This window comes from Eleutherodactylus coqui, chromosome 13, assembly GCF_035609145.1.
Source record: "Eleutherodactylus coqui strain aEleCoq1 chromosome 13, aEleCoq1.hap1, whole genome shotgun sequence".
Taxonomy (NCBI): Eukaryota; Metazoa; Chordata; class Amphibia; order Anura; family Eleutherodactylidae; genus Eleutherodactylus; species Eleutherodactylus coqui.
Window position 1 is genome coordinate 33,106,172 of NC_089849.1, and position 12,871 is coordinate 33,119,042.

General features: G+C 45.0%; 1 protein-coding gene across 1 annotated transcript in view; it reads right to left on the reverse strand.

Moving 5' to 3' along the window:
• Positions 1–329: 329 nt before the first annotated feature.
• Positions 330–12,871, reverse strand: part of LOC136588292 (beta-1,4 N-acetylgalactosaminyltransferase 2-like) — a 35,034-nt gene continuing 22,492 nt past the window's right edge. The window contains exons 2-6 of the mRNA XM_066587390.1: positions 11,662–11,748; positions 10,057–10,244; positions 5,252–5,392; positions 4,896–5,118; positions 330–1,572 (exon numbers count right to left, since the gene is read on the reverse strand). Coding sequence (XP_066443487.1) covers positions 1,361–1,572; positions 4,896–5,118; positions 5,252–5,392; positions 10,057–10,244; positions 11,662–11,748 — 851 coding nt within the window. The 3' untranslated portion in view covers positions 330–1,360. The remainder of the gene's footprint in view (positions 1,573–4,895; positions 5,119–5,251; positions 5,393–10,056; positions 10,245–11,661; positions 11,749–12,871) is intronic.

Genomic DNA, 12,871 nt, shown 5'->3' on the forward strand with positions numbered 1-12,871 from the left:
CAGACCTCATCTGGAATACTGTGTCCAGTTCTGGGCACCCACTTTAAAAAAAAGACATAGACAAACTGGAGCAAGTTCACTGAAGAGTTACCAAGATGGGGAGCGGTCTGCAAATCATGTCCTATGAGGAACGGTTAAAGGATCTGGGAATGTTTAGCTTGCAAAAAAGAAGGCTGAGAGGAGACTTAATAGTTGTCTACAAATATCTGAAGGGTTGTCACAGTGCAGAGGGATCAGTCCTATTCTCATTTGTACAAGGAAAGACTTGAAGCAATGGGATGAAACTGAAAGGGAGGAGATACAGATTAGATGTTAGATAGTGAGGGGGATCAATGAGTGGAACAGGTTACCACAGGAGGTGGTGAGTTCTCCTTCAATGGAAATCTTCAAACAAAGGCTGGACAAATATCTGTCTGGGATGATTTAGTGAATTCTGCACTGAGCAGGGGGTTGGACCCGATGACCCCAGAGGTCCCTTCAAACTCTACCATTCCATGATTGCACATAGAGGAGTATATATATATATCTTTTTCCATTCTCATACAGCATTGGACAGAGAAAAATCAGATACCACACTGTGAAGATTCTCAGTAATATGGTGCCATGAACGTTTTGTCCCTAAATAATAACTTCCGTCCATTTTTGGCCACAGAATGGAAGTAATGATCAGCCCACGCTCATAGACTTCAGCAAGCGTCAGTTAAAGGTGTACCACTATACGGGAATACAGACTTCAGACGGCCGCATAGGAATCATAAAACATCCTTAGAAATATCTTCAAAGATTTGGTAGACTTCTGCACTGATCTTGTTGTAGAAAATTAGATTGTCACTAGCCAGGGTAGTTACTTACAAAAAGGCTTTCTTGTGTTGGGACTTTTGGGACGGGACATTCAGGCTCACTCACTCCCCTGCGCTTCACATATGGTCAGGTGGTCTCTTCGTCTCCTCCATCTTAAGTGACACAAGGGCTGATGGTGCCCTCATGCACCTCTGTGGTAGCAAACCCTCAGATGGTAGATGGGTGCTCCTCAGCCGAGAAAATGGATCCGAACTCCTCTCTGGAACTCAATCACTCATACTTATAGATTCATGCACACCATGTCACATGACACTGTAAGATAAATACATTCAGCATGTAGCCAAGCTCACAGGCAATGATTTTAATGTAGTTAACCCTTCAGACGCTGCAGCTGTGTAACACACACACAGAGAATAGATATGACAGTTTTGCACAGTGCACCTACATAAGACAGACATGTATGACAATTATGGAGGGGTCCAGAATGATGTTGCAGAGTTCCTTCAAGTAGACTTCAGTGTATTAGAGATTTACAAAAATGATGGCTCCTGTTGAGAGGTTAGTGTTTGGTAAAACAGCTCAGCCGATTCTTAAAGTATAGTAGGCCCAACTTAAACCTCTGTTGCTCTAGTGGATTTTCCCGGAATGAATTATACTTTTTCAATTTTTCCACTGCTTCTTTATCTTTGGGATATTCCTGCTTTTGGTGTCCAATAGAAACATGACTACAGAATCCAACTCTCAGACATCCCAAACCATCTATAAAGAATTCTGTAAGTGCAAAAAAAAAAGTTTACAAAACTAAGGAAAATAATGCACCAGGTGTAGAAACAAGGTACGACACTACGGAGGAACTGCGCTGTGTGTTTGGAGGCCACATCAGGTTTCACCTTGTGCCTCTGCCCAGGGTCGGTATTAGTGTATCTTGTCGCAACCAGGAAGTCCTGGTGGAGACAAGACTGACAGCTATGTCAGGCCACTGAAGCTGCATAGCTGTCTCCCCCGCAGGTCCTGGCAGCCCACTAAAATTGTGCTCTCACCTCCTGGCTCCCGGCAGTGATAGGAGATCATGGCTGCTGCCTGCAGGGCTGGCTCCCGACCCGTGTGTAACAGTTTCCAGACTCGCCGCTGCAGCTCTGTATTCCCTGGCGGCTGTAATTTCCTACTTGTGGTCCCGATGCTGCTGCTTCTGCATCAGCACTTTGGTGGAGGTGTTTGTTAGTCCCCTGACAGGGCAATATCCTTCTGCTGTTGCGGCTCCCGACCCCTGTCCAAGGCTCCCGCTGCAGCTGTTTGCTCCCCGGCGGCTGTAACGTTACCCGTGCGCTCCTTCTACCTCCCCCGCTGTCACCGGTCACAAAGCATCGCTGACAGGCGGCCGCCGGCACATCTCACCCCTCCTAGCATCCCTGCGGCTGTTCATGCAGTGTGGAAGAAGGCAGCAGAGACAGTTCCCGGGCCCCACATGTGAGCGGTGCTCAGCGGCAATGGCGTGTATTGGGGGAGGACAGTTTTTGCACCGACGGCGGCCTGTACAGGTATGATTTCGGCCGCACATGGTGCTGAAACACACAGTATACTGTAGGACATTATGCGGCGCGGCGGAGGGCTGTATGGCTATTAGTGTATGTTGTCGTCCACCTTCCAGGACCTTACGGACTTGACCCAATGGGGAGCTAGGGCTGTGACAGGGGCGTTCCTGCATGGCAGACCTGTCAAACCCCTAGCTTCTGGTGGCGTCAAGATACACTAATACCCCCAGGGTCTGTAGTGTTGTAACGGAGTGTAGGAGCCACCTACCAGTTGATCATGCATAATAATGTGTGGTTGCTAAAAAATGAATATGTGTCAGGAGTGCGCCAAGTATATTGTAGGAATTTACATGCTAATAAGTTAATGATAGGTCACGACTCACCTGGTGTACGGTGGGATAACTCTGGTCGGGGAAACCCACCTGCACCTGTTGTCCATGTTAGCGTATAAAAGGTCTTTCATCCACGATCCATAGGTCAGGAGAGACGCAGGGAGACCAAGCAATTCTAGTAGGTGCTTAAAGGATAAACAAGCTATATAGAAGAAAAAAGCCTCCGCGCTTGTGTAGATCAGACCCGCAAGGCTTGATTTTCAAGATATCCACGAATATCAAACTTTTATTAGAACACTGAGCAACGCGTTTCGGCTGGTGTGCCTTTCTCAAGCTCGCAATTACAGTACACAAAACAACACAGGTATAAATACACTTACATACTCCATAATCTTTCTATCCGAGGATGCCGTGTGGTACTCTGATGTCACAGTGGGAGGGGAATCCCGCTGTGGGAAGTGTCACGTGGTCTTCCGCAACATGGAACGTACGTAGCATTCCAAATTCTGATCAAACTTTATTGCACTCAGTCAATGAGACAAAGTGTCTGTGGGATTCCGTGGGAAACTATAATCTATACCCCCCATATATGCCCAATTTAAATAAAAACATCTATATTCGTTCAACATATTTAACATTTATTTAAATTGAGCGTATATGGGGGTATAGATTATAGCTCCCAGGCATGGAATTCCACGGACACTTTGTCTCATTGACTAAGTGCAATAAAGTTTGATCAGAATTTGGAACGCTACGTGCGCTCCATGTTGCGGAAGACCACGTGACACTTCCCACAGCGGTATTCCCCTCCCACTGTGACGTCAGAGGACCACTTGTCATCCTTGGATAGAAAGATCATGGAGTATGTAAGTGTATTTATACCTGTGTTGTTTTGTATACTGTAATTACGAGCTTGGGAAAGGCACACCAGCCGAAACGCGTTGCTCAGTGTTCTAATAAAAGTTTAATGTTCGTGGATATCTTGAAGATCGAGTCTTGCCGGTCTGATCTACACGAGCGCGGGGGCTTTTTTTCTTCTATATTGCTAATGTGTGGTTGCTGTTTTTATTATATTTGTGTTGTTTCTGCTTTAATTTACAAGAAATGTTTCTATATTTAGCAAGTGTATTCCTTCACCGTACTTGTCGTACAATGAGAACCTGTTTCTCTAGTAATGTTAGGCCGGTTTCACATTTACTTTTCCTTCTGTCCAAGTGGAGTAGAAACTGAGCGGACCCCAATATAGTCAATCAGTCACAGGGATTCTCCTTTTCTTAGCCCAGGGCAAAGGTGTGAAACCACCTTTAGTGCAGCAGGTTTCATAAGGTTTAGTCACCCTGCTCTAACCAATATAGCGTTGAATAGTTTGGGCTTCAAACATCATATTGGTTGGGAATCCAACAGTGTGGCCGGTCTGCATGCGAATGCAAGGGAGTAACCAAGCCGACACTAGGGTTGCCACCTGAGCGATAAATCACTGGCCCAGCAGGTAACTAAATTCAAAGGCCATACCGGTATTTATTTTTTATCGGCCATATTAACGGACAGTAGAAAATTATTGTTAGCTGGGCAAAAACTACACCATGAACTACTTTAACTCACTCTCTACCTCCTGAGTTAAAGTACTTCTTGGTGTGGTTGCTGCCCGGCCACTTACAGGTACAGGGGTGGGGAAGGCACTATTATTATTGTGGGCCACTAAGAGGGTCACTATTACCACTGGGATCAGTATTACTACAGGAGCCACTAAGTGGGTCATTATTACTACTGCAACACTATTACTATAAGGGCCACTAAAGGGGCACGATTACTATTGAGGGCACTATGACTACAGGGGGCCACTATTATTAATGGGACCACAGGAATAACAAAAATAAAATCACATGTCGTGATAAAACATGATCCATTTTACCTTGGCTGGTATTTTTTGCTAACAAAGTCAGCAACCCTAGCCAACACACACACATGTGAGTGCTAGCTCGTGTATTTAAGGGAGTGGTTTCCTGCCAATAGTGGAAGGACAGTGACTGTAACGCTGCCAAGTGAGGGGATGTTCAGCAGCAATTAGTGACAAGTTACAAGACACAGAGCCCTAGGGTGATTGTTACTTAATAAGACCTTAGTACTACACCTCTGACTATCACACTGATGCCACTGAAAACCACTTTTATCTTCTGGCTCTTCTAGCGCTGAAAGTAATACAAGATTGTTTACAAAATGTGACAATTACCAGTATGTGCCACTCGGCTTAATTTTGGGTCAAATCCAACACCAAGAATTCGGTTTGTGTGGGCCAGGAAGAAGTTTACCACCCCACTAGTCAGCATGCAGTTAGGGAAGCCTGGGATTATATGGTAAACTCCTTCCCTCCAATGTAAACAATCACCATCTTCTCCACCTTCTTCCAGAATGAGCTTGAAGCTGAAATGGTTTCCGGCAACGTTTCCGCCGACCTGTGTAAAAGACAAACCGGCAAGAACATCAGTCAACACAACACAGAGTACATAAAGGTCTAAGACCTGCAAAAAGTTGAATCAGGAAAAGTTGAATGGTGGAAACATTGGAAGAGGTGCCTCAGCATCTTACCAGATCCAGGTCAGTCGCCTCCAGCACATCCAGCAGCTTTTCAATTTTTGTGTCACCGGTGAAAAGGAAATCGTCATCCACCCAGAGGAAATACTTGGTTGTCACCTGAGACACTGCAAGATTCCTGCCTGCAAACCATCCCTACATAAGAGGACAGGCGTCACAACTCTTATTACATTTCTGACTTTAGAATTCAAAAGTTGTTCTATAAGTTGTTTAAAAACAAACTTGTGAAGTTTTGCTTTTACGATTTTTGCGCAATGTGATTTTAACATTAGAAAAGTCCCATTGAAAAAAAACGCAGCGATATCGCAGCATAAAAAAAAAACAAACAATCTGGGCAAAAGCCCTAAGCCAAGTAATAGGTGGTCTAAAGTTAAACTAGACAGGATTAGTTAATCTGTGTCTGGATAGCTGAGAAATATTGTAAATAATTCATTCAGAAGTAATAGAGGAAAATCTATCTAACCATATATTGCACATCTACTGAACATCTAGCTATCGGACATGTGTTGTATATGCATCTTTTTATCTCTCTTTTATATTACAGCCTACGTAATATAGAAGGTAGTAGCTCGCAGTGATAACATCACAGTGACATCGTGTCCAATATGGTGCATTGCAAAACGTTCTAGAAGAATGAAAGCGTAAGCCTTAAATCCTACGAGCGATTTTCACATCCTATGCTGTCAATATTTGTAACACTAACACATCACAATCAATGGGGCAATACAGACATGTAGAAGAAAAAATTGGAGCATGTACTATTCTGGTGTGACGTCTTTGGCATGTGCGCTAAAATTATGACTACTGGAGGTCAAAAAGCTAATAAATAGGTCCTAATGTCCTCATGTCAGCTCCAGGACATTATATGTAGCAACGCTTGTCTAGTAGTCCAGATTTAAGTGGTCCAGAATGTTTTATGTCTGTCTCGTGTCACTGTCTTGTTTGTAGAGTGCATCTGGTTTATGTGTATTGTATGGCTGCAGGCATGAATGGGTTAATGTCTCGGTCATGTCTGGAAAATGTATCGTTTTGTGTGTATCGTTTGTGGTCATGTGATGGTGCTAGATATATGTGTATGACCGCCTGCAGACGGGCGGAAGTTCCGCGGCGGGATTTCCCGCGGAATTTCCGCCGTTGTAAGCTGCCATAGGATTGCGTTAGCAAACGCTATCCTAGGCAGACGGCCGCGGCTTGTCCGCGCGAAATCTCGCGCGGCAAACAAACCCCGGCATGTTCTATCTCTCTGCGGGGCTCGCAGAGCCCCGCACAGAAACGTCGCTCACCGGCCACCGTCTCCGGTCAGCGCATGCGCCGGCTGCCCGGCAGCCGGCACATGAAGAATCCGGAGCTGTGGGGCGCGGGTGAGTACACGTTGCTCTCTGCAGGCGCTTGGGTCAGGTCCCACAGCGAGAATCCTCGCCGCCGACCAGTCCGTCTGCAGGCGGCCTTTGCAGAATGCAATGCAAGGAGAGGAGAAAGTGAATGGGAGATGGAAGAGAGCAGTTGTGGTACCAAGACAGTGGAGTGAAGTTGGAGAGATAGTCCATCCAAGTGAGAGAGCCAGAGGCCTAGAGAATGGAAGAGTCCAAGAGGTCGTCCGTTGTTCCCACCTGGGCCTAGCCTTAGCAGTCATCTCTAAAGAAGCAAATGTACCCCGGACAGGGAGATATGTGAAGAAACGGCACGAGTCCGGAGAGAGAGAGAGAGGGGAACTGCTAGCAAGCAGGAAAAATGTGAGTGATTGGCAGGAAAGAAAGTTGCCGGTAGAGTTACTGCCTACAGATAATTGGGACTGTAGAGATACAAATGCCCCGTGAATCCTTCCTGCATCACCACTATAAGTATTGGACTGTTATCAATACTTGTTAAGTAAAGGAGCAGAACCAAATGTTCCTGGTTCCTGTTCAGAAAAGTATACTTTGTGCATGGACTACTTTATTTCCCGGAATCGACATCTCCAAAGATCCACCGCGGAGGACGGAATGTTGGCATCACGAGTGACAAGTTGGACTACAGGTAACCCCAGTTACTGTCCCTGTGATGTCCCCCAGCAGTAATGAGGTTGGGTCCCGAGCTACCCTTAGGTAGGAGATGATAGAGCCCCGTGACAAGGTTAACATCTCTACCCCTCTGTCTCCTCAGCTGAAGGCCTGCTTCTCGGACGCTGCACTTGGAGGGAGCAAGACTGCAGAAATGAGAAGAGGCAAGTATCTGTAGAGTCTGGCCTAGCTTCTGTATTTATTCTGAGGTCTGCATTTATTTAGGGGTTTTGGTCTGATGTCTGCTATTCTTATGGAGTAGCCTGAAGAGGGTCATGTATATTTATAAGACGGTTGGAAAATTTAACTAAGGCAAGTTATCATGGTTAACGGAAACTTGTCAAGTTTTATTAAGCCCACTGCTAGAATCATTACCTACACTAATCTTCCCATGACTCTTTATACAGCCATATCTGAGTAATAGTTAGTTGAAAAATTGCCGCACCATATGTAACTTACGTAGACCGGTCTGGTGGGTGGGCTGGAAAGGCTCTCTTGTCTACGGCTTTCACCTATGTCTACTCCTCTCTTCTCCTACAATGGTACGTCAACCACACTACACTTCAAAATTTCGCTGCGCTGAGATTTGAGTGCATGCGTAGATGAGCATGGTGCTTCTGTATACAAAAGGGAGAGTTCATCTGTGCCATGAGATTTTGAAGTGTAGCATGGATGACGTAGCATGATAGGAGAAGAAAGACCTGGGCATAGGCAAAATGCCACAGATAAGTTAGCCGATCCAGCTTGCCCACCAGACTGGTCTGCGTTTTTACATACGGTGCAGGAATTTTTGAACAAGTGATTCCTTAGGTATGCCATTGGAAGATTAGTTTTGAAAACAGGTGAGGGTAACGATTCTAGCAGTGGGCTTAGTTTACTGTAATAAAACTTCATGACAGGTTTCCCTTAAACAACGTGAACTGTGTATTTGCAAAGTTAGCTAGTTATTGTGTGAATATGCAAGAAATGTATGAAAAGTATCCGTAACTGAGGATTATTATGCAAATAGCAAAGCATATTCCCCAGAGGAGCACAGGTGGCCTTATAAGTCTCCTCACACACCTTCTAGGTGCTCTACTCAATGAGAAACGATACCCTTCTTGACCCATGTTTATAGGTCTCTCACTAGCCAAGCTAGAAACCTAATGCACACTGATAAGGGGTAAAAACCCTGAAACAGCTGTCTGTATGGTATTCTGGCTTGGCTTGCAACTCCCAGTCATTGTTATAAGGCTTGTTTAAAATGTCTGACATTGACTTGCAGAAATGTTGCCTTTCAATAGGTGTTGCTGCAGAGATATTGTTCCATCTTCCATATTTGCATATTTCTTAGAGAATCATGGAAGACCTTATAAGTCTTCTCACTCACCTTCTAGGTGTCTCCTTAAGGAGAAACGATACTTTTCCTAACCCGAGGATTAATATGGTACTAGTGAGTGTTATCTCGTAAAGTGAAATATGTATATACAGATCTGTATATGAAGAGTGTAATATGCCCATACCATAATGAATAGATATTGCCGTGAGGGATAAGTAATGTATAACTGCGAAGAAGTATTATAGGAATGTCTTTAATAAATAATGTTTATTCTATAGCTGCCATAGGGATAGCATGTAGCAGCCCAAAGCTAAGAGAACTGTTAATTACCAGGTCATGTTTGCTAGAATATTTACCCAGGCAGCTACTGTAGTTGCAGCACCGTGTAACCAGTGTGTTCCTCCATATATCATGCACAGGCTGACCATGGGCCTTTAGGAGGAGGAATTGGTATATTCTGTATGTAAGGCATATGTGTATGCCATGATTTTTTTCCAAGGGTTCGTGATGCAACAGGCTTTGAGAATATTTGCACTAACGCCCATTGTTCACATGAATGGTTACATAAGTGGGGTCTCTGGTGGTTGATAAATATCATTGTCTATTGTATTGTGACTTGACATTGTGTTGCTATGAGCTGCGGAGCGTCTGAGGCACACACAACGGACACACCTATGTTACGGGGCCATAGTTCAGAGTTTGTAGCCAAATCGTTGGCTGCCTGTTGGGTGCTGGACAAGGCCTACTGGCATGACCTACCATTATTTCGCTTCCGGCCTAAAGAACGTTCTCAGGCTTCGGAGTTTTCCCAAATACTGTCGGGACCGACGGTTACTTCCTGCAGATGTCAGTGTCTACCCTCGTCTTCCTCCAGTGAGCACAACTCTCACTGCCTCGACTGAGGGCCCGCCCTGCATTTTTAAGACTTACACCAGGTTAAAGTGCTGAGGGAACTATCTGGTGGACTACATTCTGCTTTGAGCTGCACATGAGTGACTGTAAATTTGTCTTGGTGTTCCAAGCCCAAAGGAATGTTTGAATTTTATTTCCTTACGCAATGTACGAGCTTCTTGGCTCTAAGTACTTCGGACGTGTAAGAGCAAAGTTACTTGCTGTTAACTACTGTTTGATGATGCCTTGCCACAAACCATTGCCCCCTAAGCTACAGGGCTGTGCCGAGACCCATTCCCATGCATATAGACCAGGGGCAGAGTCATGGATTCGGGTCCTGGAACCCACCCCCTGGGAGAAGAGAGCACTCCTCCAATGCTGGCTGTGCTTAATTAATCTCTGGAAAAAGACACAAGTCGAAGTAAGACCCCTATTTCCGAATCCTGTTGAGGGCCCTATGGCTACTTAGAGACCCCCCTCCTTTCATGTACACTCGCTATGGCTATAACTTTGAACGCATAAGTGCCTGCCTATGTGCTATACATACAAACCTTTGCGAATGGCATAATATATTGCTCTACATTGGGGCCATCAATCTTCTCAGGTGTTTCATTGTCGTCAGCCACAATGACCTTCATGTCAGGATAATATTGTCGGATGCTCTTTAACAGCAGCCGCAGCTTGTCATAGCGCAGAAAGGTCTTGGTGGTGATGGTGACCAGGTCACTAATTTTTTTTTCTGTAAGCAGAATCTTCTGGTTATAGAACATTGGGAAATAAGATTATTTAAGTCGACATTTTAAACAACTTGTGCTTCTATGAAAATGAGCAAAACTGCAATCTCCCTTCCTCCCGTTATGCTGGCAATTGTGTACTCTCAGGTAACTGCCAGGAGATGTTGAAACATGGGTGGAGGAGGGGAGTGAATCATTGTACTCATTGAAATGTATAGAAAGCAGAGGAGATGGGACTGGAGAGAAGAATCTCACACAGATGAAGGAAGTGCCTTTTTACTGTGTTTTAGCTACAGAAATCACATCTCCACTGCTCACTCCAGCTGTACTCTGTATTACATGATTTTAATGTTTCTCTGTGTATTACAGCCATTTACAGAGCAGGATCTGCAGTTCTCTCTGCACAGTCTATAGAACACAGCAGAGCAGCAGCTCCCTCCACCTGTTCTTAAAGGAATGAGAATTAGATGTACATCCTGTTAGAGTTGTAACTACTGTATAATGGTTGTAGAGGGTGCAGTTTCACCCAGGCCCTGGAAACTTAGAGGGCCCATAAGGTCTCTTTATCCCATATGACTAGACCAGTGCTATAAATGAAGCACTATAGTTGAGGCCTTGTTACATACAGATTTTGCATTGTGGCCCAGCAGCTACAAATTACACCTTTGCATTCTGCAGAGGGAAAAATGGACACAAGTCATAGAATGGCCAGAAATAGTGTCATTCCTTATGTACACTCATGACAGGGTATTCTGAAAAGTCATCTGAAAGGTTAGGTAAACTTCGTTACCTAGATATAATCCACATAGAAAGGTTTTCTATCTATGGCCCATGGACACGAACAATGCTGTTTCTGGATAAAAAGACGATCTATTACTGGATCTATTGTTAAAAGGGGTGTCCCATTATGAGAATCCCTGTTCAGTCCAGAGTCATTGCAAAGACTCGAAGGATTCAGAAAGCAACCAATTTTTACATGATTGCCCATTCATTTGAATGTAGGCCCTTGTAATACCCAATTTGTCCTGCAGTGGGAGTGTACAGCTTCCAATGGTGATAACAGTTGAGTGTGTCAGTGGCTACATCAGTTGATCATCAGCGAGTCGTAATTTAATGAAGATGTTGAACCAGATGGGACAACCCCTTCAAGTTGTGAGAGGTGGCAGGCAGTATGCGATCTGTGCTTCTTGCTATTAAAGGTGGCACCACTAGCTTTGGTTGCCTGGGCATCCAGGACTTGCACCCTGATCCTATACTTGGTGCAAAACCGACTGAAAGTGTGTTGCTTGGTATTCATCTACATACATTCTAGTTTGTTGATTGCTGGTGTCAAGCCATCTCCCCCATCGCTGTTCATGAAGGTTGAGAAATATATATATATATATATATATATATATTACATGTATTGTATATGTATATTACCTCGTCCTGGGTCATGTAAGCGGGGAATTGGTGGCTGTCGGATTGATATTGGTATCTGGGCTATATTTTCACCCTGTTTAAATTTCACTGCAAAAGAAGAATATAGAAACAAGTTTATAAAAAGTGCTAGTAACTAGAGATGAGCGAGTATACTCGATAAAGGCAATTGCTCGAGCGAGCATTGCCTTTATCGAGTACCTGCCCGCTCGAGATGAAAGGTTTGGGTGCAGGCGCGGGGGAGCGGTGAGTAGCGGGAGGGAGCGGGGGGGGGGGGGGGGGGAGAGAGATCTCCCCTCCGTTCCTCCCCTCTCTCCCCCGCAGCTTCCTGCCCGCTGCCGGCACCCGAACCTTTTGTCTCGAGTGGGCAGGTACTCGCTAAAGGCAATGCTCGCTCGAGCAATTGCCTTTAGCGAGTATACTCGCTCATCTCTACTAGTAACCCTTTGTAGCCCTGGTCTTATATTTTGTTGCTTTGCTCTTATTCTAGAGGGGAGATCAACTTCTTCCATCTGCTACATCACTCATACCCTCACATCATTAGGGCTCAGACACATGGACGTTTTAACAGGCGTTTTTTCGCGTGTAAAAAAGATCGCACTAAATAGAACCAATGCTTTTCAATGGCAGCGGTCACATGTGCGAATTTTACATGTGGAAAAACGTCTGCGGCGAAAATTATAGAACACCGTTTTTAAAATCGCAGGTAACTGCGGCATCGACCCCATTGAGAACATACAGTGAAGATCGCGAACCTGTGGCACAGCTGTGACAGAGGAGCGTGATGTTCTTCCATTGAATTCAATGGAGCTGGCGCTACAGCCGGCTCCATTGAAAGCAATAGGCTGCCGACAAACCCTGCAGTGATTTTTCGCGGAAGGGCTTTAAATATAAGCCCTTCCCTGAAAATCATCCCTAAAATGTGTAAAAAATAAAAAAATATATATACTCACCTCTCTGCAGCTGCCAGGGCTCAGGTGCATCTAGCCGGGTCTTCTCCTAAATTACTATGAAGAACTTTCAGCAGGCGGGGGATTTAAAATCCCCGCCTGCTGAAAGGGCTGCCTCTGAGTGGCTGAGCAGTCTGACCAATCAGAGGCAGCTCTCAGCTATTGAATGACAGCTGAGAGCTGCCTCTAAATGGTCACAGTGCTCAGCTAATCAGGGGCAGCCCTTTCAGCAGGTGGGGATTTTAAATCCAGCACCGGCGACA